At 37.2% G+C, this 19,349-nt stretch overlaps 1 protein-coding gene across 4 annotated transcripts in view; it reads left to right on the top strand.

Annotated features, from left to right (window-relative positions):
• arap1 (ArfGAP with RhoGAP domain, ankyrin repeat and PH domain 1) overlaps positions 1-18,672 on the top strand; it is a 58,434-nt gene extending 39,762 nt beyond the window's left edge. For 2 of the 4 annotated variants that reach the window (XM_077611251.1, XM_077611254.1), the window contains 18 exons: positions 37-139; positions 1,103-1,295; positions 1,389-1,434; positions 1,653-1,816; positions 2,161-2,373; positions 2,447-2,552; positions 2,631-2,778; positions 4,067-4,150; positions 4,368-4,445; positions 4,538-4,655; positions 5,024-5,137; positions 6,177-6,322; positions 6,400-6,482; positions 7,937-7,996; positions 9,678-9,741; positions 10,263-10,421; positions 14,339-14,376; positions 17,289-18,672. In XM_077611251.1, the coding sequence (XP_077467377.1) occupies positions 37-139; positions 1,103-1,295; positions 1,389-1,434; positions 1,653-1,816; positions 2,161-2,373; positions 2,447-2,552; positions 2,631-2,778; positions 4,067-4,150; positions 4,368-4,445; positions 4,538-4,655; positions 5,024-5,137; positions 6,177-6,322; positions 6,400-6,482; positions 7,937-7,996; positions 9,678-9,741; positions 10,263-10,421; positions 14,339-14,359 (1,900 nt within the window). In that variant the 3' untranslated portion in view covers positions 14,360-14,376; positions 17,289-18,672. The remainder of the gene's footprint in view (positions 1-36; positions 140-1,102; positions 1,296-1,388; positions 1,435-1,652; positions 1,817-2,160; positions 2,374-2,446; positions 2,553-2,630; positions 2,779-4,066; positions 4,151-4,367; positions 4,446-4,537; positions 4,656-5,023; positions 5,138-6,176; positions 6,323-6,399; positions 6,483-7,936; positions 7,997-9,677; positions 9,742-10,262; positions 10,422-14,338; positions 14,377-17,288) is intronic. The other 2 variants (XM_077611253.1, XM_077611252.1) reach the window with 2 other exon arrangements.
• Positions 18,673-19,349: the final 677 nt, after the last annotated feature.

The following is a 19,349-nucleotide window of genomic DNA, read 5'->3' as shown; positions in this document are numbered from 1 at the left end:
AACATGTTTTTTTCCTTGTCTATTTCATCTTTGCAGGTATGAACACACTTTTGAGCTTTACTCCGAATCAGATCGTCTCTATCTATTTGGCACGGATGACCCAAACAGCCACAAAGAATGGGTCAATTCCATTGCAAAGGTAACTAGTTAATTGTTCAGAATGATGGGGAATAAATGTAAATACTTTACTATTTTATCTACAGCACAGCACAATGTTTTTAATTCAAATGAGAATTCTCTTAGAAATATTGGAAGTCTTTATAAACATATGCATGAATGTAGATATCATTAACTCTTTCATTCACAAATTATGATTTATTTAATTTAAACCCTTACAGGGCACTCATTTAACTCATTAGCCGCCACTGGCGATACTAGACGTCCAATCCATTTTGATTTGGGTAGGCGAATGAAATAAGGTGAATTGAAAATAGATTACACGTCAGTGGCACTGAAAGATGACCATTCGCCGTTAAAATAAATTGGACACCCAGCGTCGTCAATGATATGAAATAAGTTAAATATTATGGGGAAAAATATGAAACTGGAGTGTTACTTGCAACCTCAACAGGCTAGCCTGGCATGTTGCTATACTATGGTTCTTGATTTGGGATTGAAGAGCTTCCCGCTGCTGCTTAACACTATTACAACCAAGTGTAAGAATAACTAGAGGATGTAAAAAAAACACCTAAAAAACATAGTTAGACTGCATGTCTCAGTTTAATGAAATGCAGCTTACTACTTAGCATGACTAATCTTCTCTACACTAAGCTTTATTTCAATATACAAGCATTCTTACTCATTTTCACTACCATACCATATATATTAAGTCCAACTTAGTTGTGGTGGAAAATTCTTTTAATTGTAATGTGTATGTTTATGGGTCCTGGCTGTCTAGCCATCAAGACAGTATGACAGAACTCACTACACTAAAATGACCTCCACCCATTCTCCACCACAAATAGAGAAATAAGTAGTTGTAGCCTTTTTGTTAATACTTTACTTTGTCTTTACTTTTTAGAGAAGAACATTGGTTATTAATGGTTTATATAAGCACAATTCTACAAAAAAAGTACCTCTGTTGTGTTTTGCTTTATTTTAGTGCTTTATCCCAGCAAAAGCTGAACCTTTATTGAGGTTAGGCTTTGAGCGAATCGGGCGGCTTAAATGTAAGGATGGCCTAAACCTGCAAACATCAAAGGTGGGCTGGTTTGCTTTGGTGGGCTCCACCCTTCATGCTTACCTTCAGGACAGCCAGGAAGAAGAGATACACCTTCGCAAACTGAATGAGCTCTGTGAGTAAAATGCATTTCTTCTTATCTTTCAAGCACTGACATGTTATCGTGCATTTGCTTTTAAATAATATTTGTGAATATTTTATTTTGCAGCGATCCAGCAAGACAATGAGGTGTTAGTTTTGGTGGAGAGGGGAAGGTGAGCAGTTTCTTAACTAGGTCTACAATGTCTTGTGTGTCTTGTCTCTGTCTTGCTACTGCAACCAACAAATTTCCCGAATACGGGATGAAATAAAGGTCTAACCTAAACCTTTTTTTTTATTTATTTAATTTCCTTGCCAAAGTAGGATTAAATTTCTTTGCATTTTATATCCTTTTGTCCATTAACTTTTTTTGTTCCATTCTCTTCCCACCAAGAACGTTGTACATAGAGGGAGAGAGGAAGTTGGACTTTGCTGGCTGGTGTGCTGCCATACAGTCTGCTGCAGGGAGTGGAGGAGACACTCTGAGTCAGCAGCAGCTGACCGATACAGACATACCAGTCATAGTGCACAGCTGCATTGACTACATCACGCAATGTGGTAGGTGGACATATGGAAAAAGAAAACATAGCAATCCATCCAACATCATTATATAAATAAATGCATACAAGAAATGAACATTGCAAACGTACATAAACATTGATGATACATCTTTGCTTTGCAAAAAAGGAGTAACTCTTTGAATGTTGGAAAATTTCTGAAACAATTTCATTTACAGTATACAATTCAAGATAGTTAAGTTTACAATGACGTTATCCATTTATTCAACTGTCACAAAAATGAGTTTGACACCATTTTAGCAGTTGTATCTAACCTTGTTTACACAGAGTCCTACAAGTAATAGTAGTGTGGATTTTGGCTGAATGTGATTTTTTTTTTTTTAGGCTTAACATCCGAGGGCATATATCGCAAGAGCGGCGTGAACTCGCGTGTTGCAGCTCTGTGCGAGAGATTTCGTCAAGATGCCCGAAGCCTCCGTCTAAAAGAAGGTGAGCACCAGGTGGATGATGTCTCCAACACACTCAAGCGCTTCTTCAGGGAATTAGAAGAAGGACTCTTCACATCTGAAGATGGCGGCACCTGGCTTACAACATCTGGTAAGATTCACATGGGTCACAACGTTTTTTTTTAATGTGTGCTGTATATTTATAACTTTGTTTCTTGATCAAGCCATTCAGGATGAACGTATGAAAATCTCCCAATATCAGTCGCTTTTGAAAAAACTGCCAAGTGTTAACAGGGCGACGCTACGGGCCCTTATCAATCACTTGTATTGGTGAGTATCACACATGGACATTTGGTGAAAGCTTAATATATGTATACACCCTCTTCCTGACTACTGTTTCTGTTTTAGTGTGCAGCGGTTTTCTGAGCTGAACCAAATGAATCTCCATAATTTGGCCATTGTGTTTGGTCCTACGTTGTTCCAGACAGATGGAAAGGACTACACAGCAGGCCGTGCCATCGAGGAGCTTATACACTACTACACGCAAATCTTTGAGGTCAGAGACGGTAAACTCAAACTCCTGGTAGATAGGTATTAGCCTTCATTGTTGCGGGTCACTTTTATTCTGAGGGCCATTACATCTGCCAACTAGAATCAACAACTGTTTAAAATTATTTGTACATTACAATTCAACTCCAGATAATTCATAGTGCTTAACATCACTGGAAAATCCAAAAACACAAATGAAAACAGAGCCATAAGATTATCAAGAAAGGTAAAAACAAAGACGATTGAAATAGGAATGGAAAATACATTTTAAAAATTCATTAAAAAGCAAGTCCTATAACTTGAAATTTGAACTATATTGGCAATTATGAATACACTATGGTAAAGAATAGCCTTTATTTATTTATTTTTATGGAAAGGAGCTAAAAGTTTGAGTACACTTCAGACCTTCAGGTCACTTGTTCCAAAGTTGAGGGTCATTGTTAGTAAATGCTGCCTCACCCTGCTTTGTTCTTGTTCTTGTTCTTGGAACACACAGAAGACTAATGACCTTAGGGGTCTAGATGTTTCATATATTTCGTCTCCCAATATAACGGCCGCGGAGGGAACTATTTCAGCAGCACAGGGCACATTTTCACAGGGTTTTTGGCCATTATATTAATTTTAAGACATAAAGCATTTTCTTATCATTTTTCTTATTTTTTGTGTTTCTTACATCTTTCATACAAAATTGGGACACTTTGACCAACTTTAAAGGGTTTAGTTGGCAGTTGTGTGAGGACCGTGGAACGAATTAGAGAATTTATATAAAAAGTACACCTCTTCTTACGAAATTTTCATGTTATAAAAAAAGTTCTGGAATCAATTAATTTCCTAAATAAAGGTACGACTATTTGCCTTAGCAAAGAACATGAATTCAGAGAAAATAATTTACTTTCACTGGCCAAGTGATGTGGTGGGCTTGATCTGCCTTTTGATTTTTGTGGTTTTGTTTGATCATATTAAAGTGCAATGGGAAACTCTTGGAATCCCTGTGTCAGTTAGTTTAGCTTAAACATTGTACTATTGTGGATTTTTCCTGACCATAAATTGACCTTTAGCTTCAGTTCAGCTAGTCTCGTTCAAAAGTCTATAAAGTTGGGATGATATTTTAATCTAAATTTCCATACACCCCACAAAAATTACTTATGCCATTTACCAATCTCAAACAATCAGAAATGTGCAGAAAGGGATTAATTCTGAGTAGCCTGGGGAGCTGATCAAACAAATGTTACTTTTTATTGCCACATAGGAGTGGCTTGTTCTCACAGTGGTGGTAACCAGATACTTTTTTGCAGGTGGATGAACAACAGCTGAAAAAACAGTTGGAAGAGATCACAGTTATCATCCAAGTGCGAGAAAAAATGAGCACAAAATTTCCTGTGAGTCATTACCATGTAATTGTTGTTGTGTATATTCCATGTTCTGTGCTGCATTGTATCAATCTGAATTTCTTCGCATATGTCTCAGCATTTAACACCATACAAAATGTTCAATGTTGTTGGGACTGATGCATCCCTACTGTAGTTTTGCATGAGCCATGAAATCCTTCTCATAGTTCTGTATTTTTCTTCTATTCCTTCCTACTGATACCATTAGAGCACAGAACCTGGTGGGCATTTCATCTGTACGGTTTACTTGGAAGAAAAGAAGGAAACTGCAGAGCAACATGTCAAGGTAGCCTGGACTAAAGAACACTGTATTTTGTTCCATAAAAGAAGAGGGATCTTCACCTTGATTCAATGTGACAACTTGTTCTGTTTTTACAGATCCCCGCATCAATGACGTCTGCAGAATTGACTTGTGAGATATTGGACAGGCGCAACATTCCTGTTAAGGACAAAGAGTACTGGAACTGCTGGGAGGTCATCGACAAGGAAGAAATTGGTGCGTTAATGAGATTATACAATGTAACAAATTAATCATATCACAAACATTTTAAGATGCAATATTGTTTTGTTGGTGACTGACCAAAAAACCTGTTGGTAACTCTTAAAATATCAGTCACACAAAAATGATTGGTCAGACTTTTTGTGGTTGTTGTGCAAAACAAAATGGCATAAATTATGACTTATTTTGAGTTACTTACTACACTTTACACTGATGTGTTTGTTTAGTTTGGGGTTAGGTTGGAAACCTGCTGTAGAACATTACTGTAAATGATTGTCTTTAGTGGTTAGCTGTTTTTTGGCATTCTACAACCACTTGTCATCACATTATCTGGTCATGTCAATAGTCCTCTACTGCTTTCACAGAACGTCCTCTGCATTATCGGGAGCGAGTCTTACCCATTCTTCACTCCTTTGGCACCGACTCCCATCTTCTCATCAAGAAACACTTTTCAATGGAAGCAATGATCATCTATCTAGGTAAACAATTGGTTTCATCACTTCCCATCTATCATCATTTTTTTCAAACATACAAAATTTAAAACAGCAACTCTCTGTTGTGAAAATTCCACATGGTATTTGTTGAGTTTGGTCTAGCAGGTATATTTAAAATTTAAACAAAATACTGTACTTGTTTTATTTAACAAGTTCAAAATTAGCTACAACTGCCCGGCTAACTTGGGGCGGCCCGGCTGATGAGTGGTTAGCGTGTCTGCCTCACAGCTTTGGGGTCCTGGGTTCAAATCCAGGTCGGTCCACCTGTGTGGAGTTTGCATGTTCTCCCCAGGCCGGCGTGGGTTTCCTCTGGGTACTCTGGTTTCCTCCCACATTCCAAAACATGCATGGTAGGCTGATTGGACAGTCTAAATTGCCCCTAGATATGGGTGTAGCGGTCCAGAAAATGAATGAAAGAATGAATGAATGCCTGGCTAACTCTAGTGGCTAAACTGGAAACTGCAGGTAGAATTTATCTGCAATAAATGGATGCAAGTATGCAAACCTTTAAAAAAAATAGAGATATGCCTCTCAGGATCAACGCGTATACATACCTAGAATATACCTAGCAAATATCATTGTGATCCGTCCACGAATAAAAGAGGACTTATCAGTTTTCATCCTGCAATTAATTAATGTAATTTATCTGACCTGAAACAAAAAAATCGGCTTCTGAGGATTGATGTGTTTACATACCTAGAATATGACTCCTAAATTTCATTGTGATCCATCTTGGAAGAACAGAGGAGTACCAATTTTAGCTAGTGTCCTCCCCAAGTACAAGATCAAAGTGAGTTGGGGGGGTCATGACTACATTATTTATTTTACATTATTATGGATATGGGTAGTGTAATTATAATTGGGTGCAAGTTAACACAAGTTTTGACAAAAAGCAAGTGGTTAAGCTGTGGGGATAAGATATAAACAAAAATGGACTGCAACTTTGGAATCAACAGACCCCCTCCCAAATTAATCTACAATATAATTAATTTAACATTGATAAAGTGTCTACTATACCCTCCAGCCAATAAAGTTGATCCATCCAAACATGGCATGATGAAATTTCGAGAAGAACGAAGCATCCTGGGCCTGGGGCTGTCTTCAGGCAGTTTCCACGACCGATATTTCATCCTCAACTCCAGCTCACTGCGAATGTACAAAGAAGTCAGAGTAAGTCTAGCACAAAAACACATGCAAACACGAACAATGCTTTTTCATGCAAGCTTCCTTTCTCTTCCTTCTCTCAGAGTAACCGTCCGGAACGGGATTGGCCAGTCAGGAACCTGAGGATCTTCCTTGGTATCAAGAAGAAGCTCCGTGCTCCGACATGGTGAGAGTCCAAATAAACATTTTGTGACTTACGATGTAGAAACAGGGGTGTCCAACACGGGGCCCATTGATAGCCCCCAATGACCAAATGAATAGCGTGCAAACTTGTTCCAGAAATAGCTCATAAGAAACTGGATTTTTTCAAATTGTGAATGTTGTGAAGAAACTGCCTCAATTTAACGGAGCTACAAGTGATCCATCGAAAGTGATTTTTATTTTTATTTTATATACGTTATACATTTTCACGCCTGTAGGGCGCTGTCTCAGTTGCCGGTGCAATTTCAGGTTTTTCCCATAGAAAAGGTGCTTCGGCAGAATGGACTGTTTTTCATCGTTGAATAACAGGGCTCGTTTATTTCATTCACACCAATAATAAAAAGAAAGTACTCTGTGGCACGACCACTTGCCAACGAGTAGTATATATAACTCTCGTATTAGCGATCGCCTCGCCATTCGCAATGACTAACGGGAAAAAAAAACACTGAAAAAATGCAACGCTCCGCCCTGTGCTCGCAGAGACATTACAAGAGGGAGTTGCGACCAGAGAGACATTACACAAGGGAGTTGCGGGGAGAGAGACAGTGCCCATGATGTTCTTATGAGCAGCCTCTCGCGTCCGCTGTCTGCTCGTATATCAAAATTTGTCTCGTATCTCAAGATAAATATTTGCTCGAAATTTTACCCGTATCTCAAATTTCTCGTATGTCGGGCCGCTCTTATGTCGAGGTACCACTGTATTAATATAGCATGTCAGCAAGCACCGTACCCAGACAGTCAAGCTGTCAGCGACATCTACAAAATCTTGAATTTAGTGCATATAAAAGGTGCGCCAATGATTGGACATCCCCTCCACTTTGAGGAAAATTTTAGACTTAAGTGTGCCTTATGTGAGTAAATATGTGCTGCATTGTTTGTAAGGTTTATTATCCCTTAATAAGGGGAATTGGAATTATTAATACAGGCAGCAATTGGCCGAGGTTGACAGGTACTTGTTTTTGTATATTCGAACTGTCATTTGCATATTAGTATTTTGTAACCTGAAAAAAAGTTCGACTTTGTACCACGTTTCAGGCAAATGTGGCTGCTCTCCACAGGGAATGTAATGTGAATGGGTGTCCCAGTACTTTTGTACTTGTCAGTAGTCATGTTAATTCTTAATGGTATACGAATGAGATGCTTATTATATAAACATACTGCATTGGGACCCCCGGAGAAAAAGTATGGACTTCGTTGTCGAAACAGAGACTGCCATTAAGTATCACCTAAGCAAAAATATGCTAATTAATTCAGCACACTTCGCTCTGGAATACATCAGCGAATGAATTTCAATTGATTCCATTTTTCCAAATATTTGCTGCTGACTTCAGGGGTTTAAAATTGCCTATAGGGGGCAGGCTAGACCCAAAAATGACATGACATGCTCTTGAACTAATTTGTCTGGTCTTCTGATTGCAGTTGGGGCCTGACAGTCATCTATGAGAGTAAGAAACAAGAGAAGGCTGAGCGACAGCAGTGGTAAGCAGCAATAAATGACATTGAGAAGCACAATGGGACATATATTTTTATACTCTGTAAAAGACAAAAATGCATTGTGACTGATGAGAGAAACTAAAATTCCTACCTTAACAATTAAACAAATCTGTCACATTAGGGTTTCCAGTAATAGGATAGTGCATCATTACATATGCTACCTCCTCGGTTTTATTAATTTTCAAATATTTATGTGTGGGCTCATAGTTTGGTCACATGTGTATAGGCGGTCTGACTCGTCGTTTTGTATTGGTAGATAAATATACCAAAAAAGGATCTCTTGGATTTTTTTTCATGAAACTACTTTATTAGCTATATTGCATCCGTGATTTTTTTGCATACAGTACATTTTCCACTATACATGTATGTTGTGTTTTAGTCCATGTTTGCATCAGTGCGTTCCTATTACAGTATGGTCGATACACCCTGTCAACAACGGTATATGTCAACTCTCTAGTAATGGCAGTGCTACTGGCGTGATTGGAATGTTTTTTTTCTTTTTTTTCCTGGTGTTTTCCCATGTTCCTCAAGGCAAAAACACACCAGTGCATGCGCATTGGAGAAGGTTAATGAATCTCTGATGGCCCTTAATGATAGACAAAAGAGTCTTAAGAATATTTTGAATATTTTAAACTAGTGCCTTAGCACATTTGCCGTCTGCCTCACAGTCAAAGGTCCTGGGCTTGAAAACTGGAGTTTTAATATTGGACTCTAAGTTGCCTAAATGTAAGTGGGGAAAAAAGGTGTGTGTGTGTGTGTGTGTGTGTGTATATGTATGTATATGTATATATATATATATATATATATATATATATATATATATATATATATATATATATATATATATATATATATATATATATATATGTATGTATATATGTATATATGTATATATGTATATATGTATATGTATATGTATATATATATATATATATATATATATATATATATGTGTGTGCGTGTGTGTGTATGTATATATATATATACATATATGTATACATATATAAATACATATATATATATATATATATATATATATATATATATATATATATACAAACATACATATACACATATACATATAGACATGTATATCCATACATTTATGTTTACGTTTAGGTACATATAAGAACATATAGATGAAGTTAGAAACCAAAGCTTCATATAATGGAGGGCAAAAGCAGGGGAAAAAAACATCAATCTTGCTGCATGACAAGATTATGCGTAATACGGTAAATATGTGTTTGCTGTATTTATTTACCAAATAAAGTGACGTCCATGTATCTTGCTGCATGATTGAATGAGCAATGATTTAAATCTGGCATATTGCACATATGGGGGCTGTAACTGAGGCCTGGCTTGTACAAAACCTTTGTATTTTTTCCTCTAGAGCTCATCAACTATATATAATGTTTATTCAAAATATGTGCTCAAAGCCAAAATCATGTTTAATTAAAAAGTATTTATTCAGCACAACAGCATGGGTCCTAACTCGGAGGTTGTGTAACAACAACCTGAGATGCAAAAAGTATTCGAGTGAACTCATAGACACATGTTTTGTACTGAAAGGCAGAGAGTATTCTTTAATTTTGCTTCTTTTTATTTTGGAAAGTCTCGTTGGTTTTGCAATGATAGCTGTTAAGGTTATCGGCTTTTATTTGTGCAGGTATCTTTGCTGTGAAACCCAGCCAGAAATGAGGGAGTGGTACGCTACCTTTTTGAGCATTCAGGTTTGACCTTACTCTCTTTCACAAACACATGCACACACAGTCAAAATGATGGCCAGGTGTCCCAATCCATATTTGAACACTCATTGTAACTTTTACAGACTTTAACAGACAACTGTAAGCTGTGGCTCGTTAGACTCCCCATCCCAATAAGTTAATTGATATCTGTTCTCAATAGTGTTACATTGCATGGTTTGTTCCTTTATTCTTTACACTGTGAGAAGCACGTTTATAAGACAGAATAATGTTCCTGTTTTTGTTTTCCCCACAAAACTTACAGCATGACAATTGGCTATCTGTTTTTGAAAAATATGGTGTTCACCTTTCACCTGTGGAAAAGAAAACAAAAGTTAAGACAAGAAAATCCTTTTTGATTTATAAGCTGTTGTCACCTGAATTACCATCAAAAAATGCTTGAAGAATGAAAGGCAATGGCCACATAAAACTGTGGGTTTAGCTGGTGTCAAAATAATTCACTCTGTACTGTGTTGTCATGTGCTTCACACCTCTGCTGGCTTTTAAAGAATGATGGCGACGTTTGGCCCCAGGACGGACTCCAGCCAAGCCGCATGAGCCGCGCATTGCCGGACACGCGTCACGGTAACGTGTCACTGATACCGCTGCGTGGCAGTGAGAATGAGATGCGGAACAGCGTAGCAGCTTTCAGCCAAGATCCGCCTTCTGTGAGTCTACCAACCAATCACTGCTTTCAATCACAGCAAGAGCTGGCAGCTTCATTTTGTTTGCTTGATTCAGAAACGCTGATGCTCAAATATATCTGGGGGACTGAAGGTGCCAAAATAAAAATACATTCAAACAATAACAAATAAATAATTGAAAATGACAAAATACCTGAAAAAAAATATTGGAAATAAATACATAAATCAAAGTAAAAATAAGGATTAACATGAATGCAGGAATAAAAATAAAATAACAAATATAAATTAAATATCAATCAATATCTGTAAAAAAATTAGTACGGAAAGCCTTGTAGACAACAATTAGCATTAGCGGTTAACACTTGCCCTTAATGTTCGTAATTACCATAAACAAGTGGCGTCCATGTTAGCGTACTGCTGTTCGTTAGCTCGCAGTATCCACAGGATTAAGATGAATGCAAAAATAAAAATAAAATAATAAATATAAATTAAATATCAATCAATATCTGTAAAAAATAAGTACAGAAAGCCTTCTAGACAACAATTAGCATTAGTGGTTAACACTTGCAGTTAATGTTCGTAATTACCATAAACAAGTGGCGTCCATGTTAGCATACTGCTGTTCGTTATCTCGCAGTATCCACATAGCATTAGCAGCCTTAATAATCAACCACTAGGTGAACAGTTCAACAGTGAGAATTAAATAAATTCTTTACTCGTATTGTGAATATTTTTGGATTTATCTTTATTTTTTTAATCTCTTTTATACTTCACTTACTTATTTTATAGAATGTACATTTGTTTTTATTTTTACTTTGATTTATTTATGTATTTATTTCCTTATGTATTTTTAATCTTTGGTCCGTAGGTTGTTATATTTTCTCTTCTATTTATTTATTCATTTATCTATTTTTAATTTTGGCAGCTTTGGTCCTCCATTCAACAGGTGATCCAAACCCTCAACCACAGTCCTTATTACAATTAATTCCAAAAAGATCTACCACTACATCGCCAATGTACTTTTGATAGATTTCCAGACAACAAGATTGTATCCAGTTTGTTGGTTTCCCTCGCTAGACTATTATGAATTTGGCTTGCCTGCAGCCAATAAGGTCACAGGATTGGTTGGATTGTTGAAAAGTAAATCTTTGGGAAACCGTCAGTTACGCCAAGGGCGGACGCCTAATTGCAGCGTATAATTGCACAGTGTTTTTTTTCCTCCAAGGTAAAAATGTCAATGCGCAAACGAGCAGCTGGTTTTTATAGGCGAGTCGGTTCAATACATAACATTTCAGCATCGATGGAGAGACAGGTGCGCTCATTAAAACAGACAAATATAGCTTGTAAGCCACACGTTTCCAACCCCTGTTGTAACACAATGTTGGGTAATATTTTACCACTACCGTTAAACAAACAATGCTATTGTATTAAGTATTATGAGTTTAATATTACTTTTTGGCTTTGGGAAAAAAAAACTTAAATTGACCAAGTTCAAGTTTTCCCACAATAGTGTTGTGTCTTTCTTGACAAAAATTATGCCTTTGAAAAATTGAAAATATTAAATAAATATTTAATAGTAAATTCAATTGTTCACTAAAGAAATATAAAGAAACTTTAGTCATTGGGATAAATAAAAATGCACTTAACTCTTTTTCTTTTTCTAAGAAGCTATAAAAATACACGTTTGAAGACACAACCAGGGTATTTAAAAATATTGAGAAGGACAAATTGCTTCTTGAAGCAATATAAAATTTGCTGTTTAAAATTCAATTAAACTGTTTATATTGGACGTTTCATGAAGGCCACAGGGTGTATACAGGAAATGAGGACAAGAGGAGGGTTAAGTACATCTTGAAAATAAAAAAAATCTGTAACAAAAGCAATTAATGTATAGTCAACTATCACATCTTGTGATTTAACCTCAACAATTTCCACCAGAGCAGACCACTGGCAAATTGTAATTGCAAATAAACTATAATGACAAAGTAATAACACTCTGAACTAAAGTTACCAGTAATATTGATTATGTTAAGAGCAGGAAAAACTTGCACATTGTAAATGTTTATACATATAAAAATGGCAGCTTCATAGCTTTCTAAGTAATATAATACTATAAAATGGAACTGCCTCTAATTTGTTCATTGTTAAACTGAGTAGTTTCTTGCGAAGGTAATTTAGTATTGTTAAAATGATTTGTATAGCAATGAAAGAGCATTGTTACCTTTTGTAAGCCGTATTCTTAACCAAAGTGCTAATTGGTCCCAATAAGTATCATTTTTTATGACTTGGGTCCCCATTTCTCTTAGTTTTCCATCCAAAAGGACACGGTTTGGGTTTGTGCCTGTCAATTGTGAATAAGCTCTGCACTGTGATTTAACTTTGATTTAAGCATCATGACTGAATTTGGCTTCCTAAACTGCGAGTTCAGACACAAAATATAAAATGAGGGCCTTCCACTTGCCAACATAGAAGAATAGAAGACTAATTTGCACTCTAGGCTTAAAACCAGGGAAAGATGAGAAAAATGGGCTTCATCATCGCCATATTTTACTATACTCGGTGGAAGTGTGAGCCAATAAAAGAGTGCAGAAGTGATTCTGGCAGCTCTTTTGCCAAGCTGCTTTAAAATAAACAAATAAACAAGACAGGGCGGCCTGGCAGCTGGGTGGTTAGCGCGTCGGTCTCACAGTGGGGGACCTGGGTTCAAATCCAGGTTGGTCCACCAGTATGGAGTTTGCCTGTTCTCCCCGGGCCTGCGTGGGTTTTCTCCGGGAACTCCGGTTTCCTCCCACATTCCAAAGACATGGTAGGCTGATTGGACCCTCTAAATTGCCCCTAGGTATGAGTGTGAGCGTGAACGGTTGTTTCTCTCGGTACTCGGACGTTTCGTCGAAAGACGTTTGGTCCCCGGACGTTTGGTCGACCGGACGTTTGGTCGACCGGACGTTTGGTCGACCGGACGTTTGGTCGACCGGACGTTTGGTCGACCGGACGTTTGGTCGCCGGGTTGTTACGGTTGAAACCAGCTCTCAAAATTATAATCATGAGAGAGAGAGAGAGTTTAACATCTAAATATCAAAATATCAACAGTAAACTGTCATAATTTGACAGCGAGCGAACCCGGCGACCAAACGTCCGGTCGACCAAACGTCTTTCGACGAAACGTCCGGTCACGGTTTGTCTCCTTGTGCCCTGCGATTGGCTGGCCATCAATTCAGGGTGTCCCGTTCCTCTAGCTCGAAGTCAGCTGGCTTAGGCTCCAGCAGCCCCGCAACCCTAGTGAGGATAAAGCGGTTTGGAAAATGAGAAAATGAGATGAGATAAACAAGACAATGAAATGACATGGCTGCCACAGCACCCCGCAGCCTAGTCGACTTGGCAGGGAGCTGACAAACATCATCTCTAGCTTTGCTGGGCTCCATTACGAGCACAAAGACATTTGACCAGAGCAGTCCAACAACATCAATATCATCCACTCCATCTGTTCTCTTTGGGTTTTTTTTTTGGTTGAGAAAGGTTAGTTCAAGCATCCAGAAAGCTTCATTCCCCACACAGTAAACATACTTGGCAGCCAAATGTACAAAATACAATGACAGGTCTCCCTCCTGCTCAGACTTCAGCAGGGAAAAGACTCACATGCTTCCTATTGATTCTCATCATTGATCCAATCATTTTAGTCAAGGGCTTTGAAAGGAACTGCTTTAGGAAGCTAGATTATTGCTTGAGTACGTGGGAGGTACTGCCATTTTTGATGAAAGGCCGTTGTGTGCTTCCAATGTTTGTGTAGAATGTGTGAGTCCCAACAAAGAAGTACACTCGACATTTGTGTTCTGGTGATTGTGTGAGGGATGACTGCCAAGTTTCCTTATTCTTTCTATTGTTCCTTCCATTTGTCTTCAAGTCTTTATCTGGTCTGAGCTATTTGTTCATTTATCTTTCAGCTCTTTAGAGACATTCGATAATGGAGGCAGCAAGAAAGGTACGGTGTTTAACGCTAATTCACTTCTGTTTTCTTATTATTTCTAGATGTTTAGGCGCATCAAAGCATGAATTCATTTAAAAGATACCCAGTAGAAACTACTTTTGACTCATTTGACAGCGTTTTCTATCTACTCTTGGATGCAAAGAGACACCCAAGTATATATTCATTTGAAGGGTACACCGTGAAACCTACTTTTTAACTAATTTGCTGTGATTGACAGCAATAGATGGTCAAACCATTTTAGGAGTGCTGGGTGTGAATGATTGATGATTACTGCCAGCCGTCCCGGTTAAATATATTTGATGTGTGAACCAGAAAACACAGAAACAAATATTTTTTACTCAAGCAAGGGTAGTCTCTTCACAATAATATTACTTATTAATTTACTCAGGTAAAAATAGACAAGTATTCGGTGAACAGAATACTTAAGTACGGAGTAACTGCTTCTCATCCCTGATTTATTTTGAAAACAATGAAGTCCGACAAAGAAAATGATCAAATGATGTGCAAATTTTGGAATGACTAAATCATAAACAAGTTAACAAATTCAACAACAACAAATAAGTTTGTCAAAATTTGTCGGCTTAGCAAAACATGCTTTGTATACATTCCAAGGTGTGGCATGGGTACCCTCTAGTGTTCTACCATCAAATAACAATTAAAAAAAAAACATAACTCCCCTTTTCTATAGCATCAGTGCCAATTGAAAACTGGGAGAGTTTGAAATATGGACTTTCGGAGAAATGAAAATGTTGACAGAAGTGTTTTATAAAAATATATTTTTTTATACATCGCTTTAAACATGCCACATGGTCGTAGTATTCAATTGAAGGCTTGTGTGTAGTCATGTGACCGTAATGTTACACCCAGTGGCGGGCCGTCAGGGCCTTCATGGCCTTCTCTGCTGGCCTAAGAAATATCTGAATCATATATTATATTTTGTCCATCAATACTTGTTAAATAATTCCAAATTGTCTGTTAGCTTCCTTTCATTGCTTTTCCCCCTGGTTGCACTGCTTCCAGATGTGTGTTTTCATATTGAAGCATTTAACCAATCACATTTCAGCCATTATTTGTTGCCAGGGTCAGAAAACCGCCACTGGTTACACCTAATTGTTATAATAGAGTCCTGTGTTTTTCTCATTAGTGAAAGTGGTTGAGCCACTGTGGACATCTGTGGCAAAAATCATTTTAATGTAGTATAAAGAGGAAAAAAGTAACAGTGTAGATAAATGTAGTAAGATTAGCATTTCTTCACACATCTACCCAAATCAAAATAAACAGTATGGTGTGGTCAATCTACTCTTAGAATTCATTTTTGTCCTTAAAATGTTACTCAAGTAAATGTAATGCATTGATACTCACCTCTGGTTTGAAGACCATACATCAGGAAGGTGGTATGGCACTGCTTGCCACTCTTAAAACGGGATGTATAATTATCTATAAGACTGGAGAACAGTTTGAAAAGAAATTTCTATTGAGTTAGATTTTTATGCTGATAAAATTGTCCATAGCATGTTGATTGCCCTAAATTGCCATCAGTTATACTTGGACGATAAGCTTTTTTTACAATATTGTTACTGCTTGCGCACACTTATAATTCGGGATGCACCAAAACTAAATTTCTTGCTAGAAACCCAAAACCAAGTCCGAAAACGGTACACCAAAACCAATTACCATTCACAGATTAAACACAATTAAGGCAATTTTTTTCCCCAGATTAAAAAAAGTAGTATTTCTTTGTACGTAAAATTAAAAAAACAGATTTGATAAAGCTATGCTAGCTTGTTTTGGAAGTTATCTAAGAAAAGAGAAATAGCCGAGTGCCGTGCAAAACAACTCCCACGTCGAGTAAAAGCTTGCAAAATTAAATTGGCCCACGCCAAGAGTTTGAGATCACTGATCTGAATTGTATTTCTTTACTTATTTGTTTAGTAATTTTGTATTTTGATCGGCATTAACTGCTATCTTAACCAGTCACAGTCTCTATACCAGGGGTGTCGGACCATTTTAGATATAATCTTTAGATTTTTTTAATAAATGGATTAAATTAACTGGATTAAAGTCCCTGAATATTCAGTTTTTTATAGATCTAAAGCAATGTTTATTTTAGCTTTTTTATATATATATATTTTTAGATTTTACAAAATGATTTTTGACCTAAAAACAGAAAAAAATGATTAAAAATTACAATTATTGATTTAAAAGGGGGAAAATCAGGAAATTTAACATACATCTATACTCTTCATTTTAATTTGATCCTAAAACAAAGTCGGCACTCATGATTTACTTTCCCGGGCCACACAAAATGATGCGGCGGGCCAGATTTGGCCCCCGGGTCGCCACTTTGACACATGTGCTCTATACCTAAAAAAACACTATTACTATAAATTTGTACTATAATTACGCTAAATATTGGAAACATAAATTATGTAAATGCATTTGAAAGCCTTTGAAAATATTGATAATTATGTAGAGATAAAGCAGAGAAGTGAAGGCATATTTTAAAGGCAAAATGTCCTCCACAAAGCGATAAAACTAGTGTTAAGTCTATGTGAGTGCGCACAACAAATGTAAGTCACATTCTATAAACAACTTGACTCGCTTTTTGGTTTGATTGGTTTAATTTCTTCATGCATTATCCAAGCATTACCGTCATTGTTGATTTGATTTGTTGATTCTGCGCAGCTCGCACGGTGATGTGCATGCAGAGTGGCCCAAGAGTCATTTTGATGCAGATCCCTGTCAAGTTTAGGGCCAAATAGTGCGGCTAGTCTTGCAGTATTTAAAAAAAAAATCAGCTCTTTCCATGGAACAGTATGTGCCCAAAAAATGTTCATTGTTCAAATGTAGCTCGTTTTGCGTGTCCGTGTGATCCTTGCTCATGTTGTTTTACCTGTTTTCTACAGAACTGTCCATAGCCGGTTTTCCTCATCTTGGTCATGGCCCACATTTCAGAAGACATAGATTATTGTTCGACTTTTGCTGCTTCCTGTAGTGCAGCTGCCAGGACGGAGATGCTGCACATCTAATTGAGATTGTCTGGTCACATTTTCCTGTTTGCCATCACTGGTTTCTGTAATTGCATCACAAAAGAAAGAAAAAAAACAGTACCAGAAAGAGGCTAAACAAAAAACAATCTTTCAGATGCCAACTAGACATAAAAATACAGTGAATATACAAATTCTAAATACCCCTGCTACCATAGCAGGTTTTGTGGGTATAAAAAATGGCAACATGTTTGTATGTCACTGCAATTAATCGCTAGATTCTCATGATATGTGTCCTCATCTGTGTATATAGCATGAGCAACATCTTGCATGCGATTTCATGGCTTCATACTGTCATCTGGAAGCACATTTCAAGCTTGACCTCTCAATAGAGATTTATGGCTCGACTTGATAATGGCATTCAACTTCAGCTACATTTCTACGCCACAGGACAGGTGTTTGGCCTCACTAGGTGACTTTATCAGCGTGTGACATTGCGGACAGGAACCAAGAAAGTGGAGCAAGTGAACTATACCAAATTCGAATGGACAAGAGAGACATTATTGTACCAGTGCACAGTTTGAGCTTACACTTGAATGTGTTTTTGACACTTTGATGGCATGGGGTGGTCTGCAACTTGGTGAGAGTCAAGTGAGCACGAGGGTGTGTGCACTCCACATGATACCGCTTTGCATCATGGACCAGAGGAGTTAAGACGTCTTGAAGAAGACTTAAATGTACTATTACGTATAAAGTATTTTATGAAGGATTCCTTGAAGACAACAGTGTATAAAAGATGTGCTGTCTTTTTGAATTGTGAATTCTATTTTCCTGATGTGTGATTTTTGTAATGTAGAATGGGTTAGAATGCAATCAATGTTTGTTATGCAAAACAATGTGATGGCAAATGTGGCGATTATTGGAAAAGCCACATTTTATATTGCAACTTCATTTGAAAACATTAACCCGCCTTTCTTATAAACCACTCAGTTGAAATTATGGTAAAGATTTTTTTAAAGTGAACTCCAGAGCAATTTTTTTACAGTATTTGTTTGTCTGACTGAACTTGACTGGGCACCTTTGGCGTGTATAGTGCTGCTTGTGAATTAGTCCAATGTTGTGTAATTTTCTTATTTATTTGGCCTACAACAGATGCAAGGTGTTTTTTAATATGCTAAATGTAGTGTGTGCATGTGTGGAAAAAGTAAACTGTAGATATATTTGTGTCTTTATTGTAGTTCGACAGCTCATGTCAATTCACTTGATCAATGCCTTATAATTATAATAAACAAATTGTATAAATCATTGTCATCAATTTGCATAAAAATAAATGAAAGTTGTTTTCCCCGGTAAAGTTATCAAATGTCAACTGTGTGTGACTAGCGGCCTTTCTCATATTATGAGAATAATATGTTGCTGTCATTCTGGCTCTTATTTATTGTGCAAAGATTTGTTGTTACAAGTAGTTTTTACCGGTCAAGTTACAGGTCAAATTTTCACACGTGTACCTGATATCTACCAGTGGCGGGCCATCAGGACCTTCAAGGCCTTCTCTGCTGGCCTAAGAAATATCTGAATCATATATTTTGTCCATCAATACTTAATTAAATAATTCCAAATTGTCTGTTAGCTTCCTTTCCCCCTGGTTGCACTGCTTCCAGATGTGTGTTTTCATATTGAAGCATTTAACCAATCACATTTCAGCCATTATTTGTTGCCAGGTTCAGAAATCTGCCTCAAGGCCTTCACAATCAGTTCTGCAGGCTCTGCTTCATTAAACAAGCGTCGATAAGACTGTTGCTTTAACCAATCAGATTTCGAGTTGGCAACACCACAATGCCTTGTCGCAGGCGTAAGGATACGTCATTACCTTCTCGCAGGCATAGGGATACATCATCGCTTTCACCAACTATGATTGGCTAGTTATTAGCCAGAGCTACCAAACTGTATCTGGAGCGAGCTGCTCAAGCAAATATATTG

Source organism: Stigmatopora argus, chromosome 10, assembly GCF_051989625.1.
Source record: "Stigmatopora argus isolate UIUO_Sarg chromosome 10, RoL_Sarg_1.0, whole genome shotgun sequence".
Taxonomy (NCBI): domain Eukaryota; kingdom Metazoa; phylum Chordata; class Actinopteri; order Syngnathiformes; family Syngnathidae; genus Stigmatopora; species Stigmatopora argus.
This window is presented reverse-complemented; position numbering and strand designations above follow the sequence as displayed.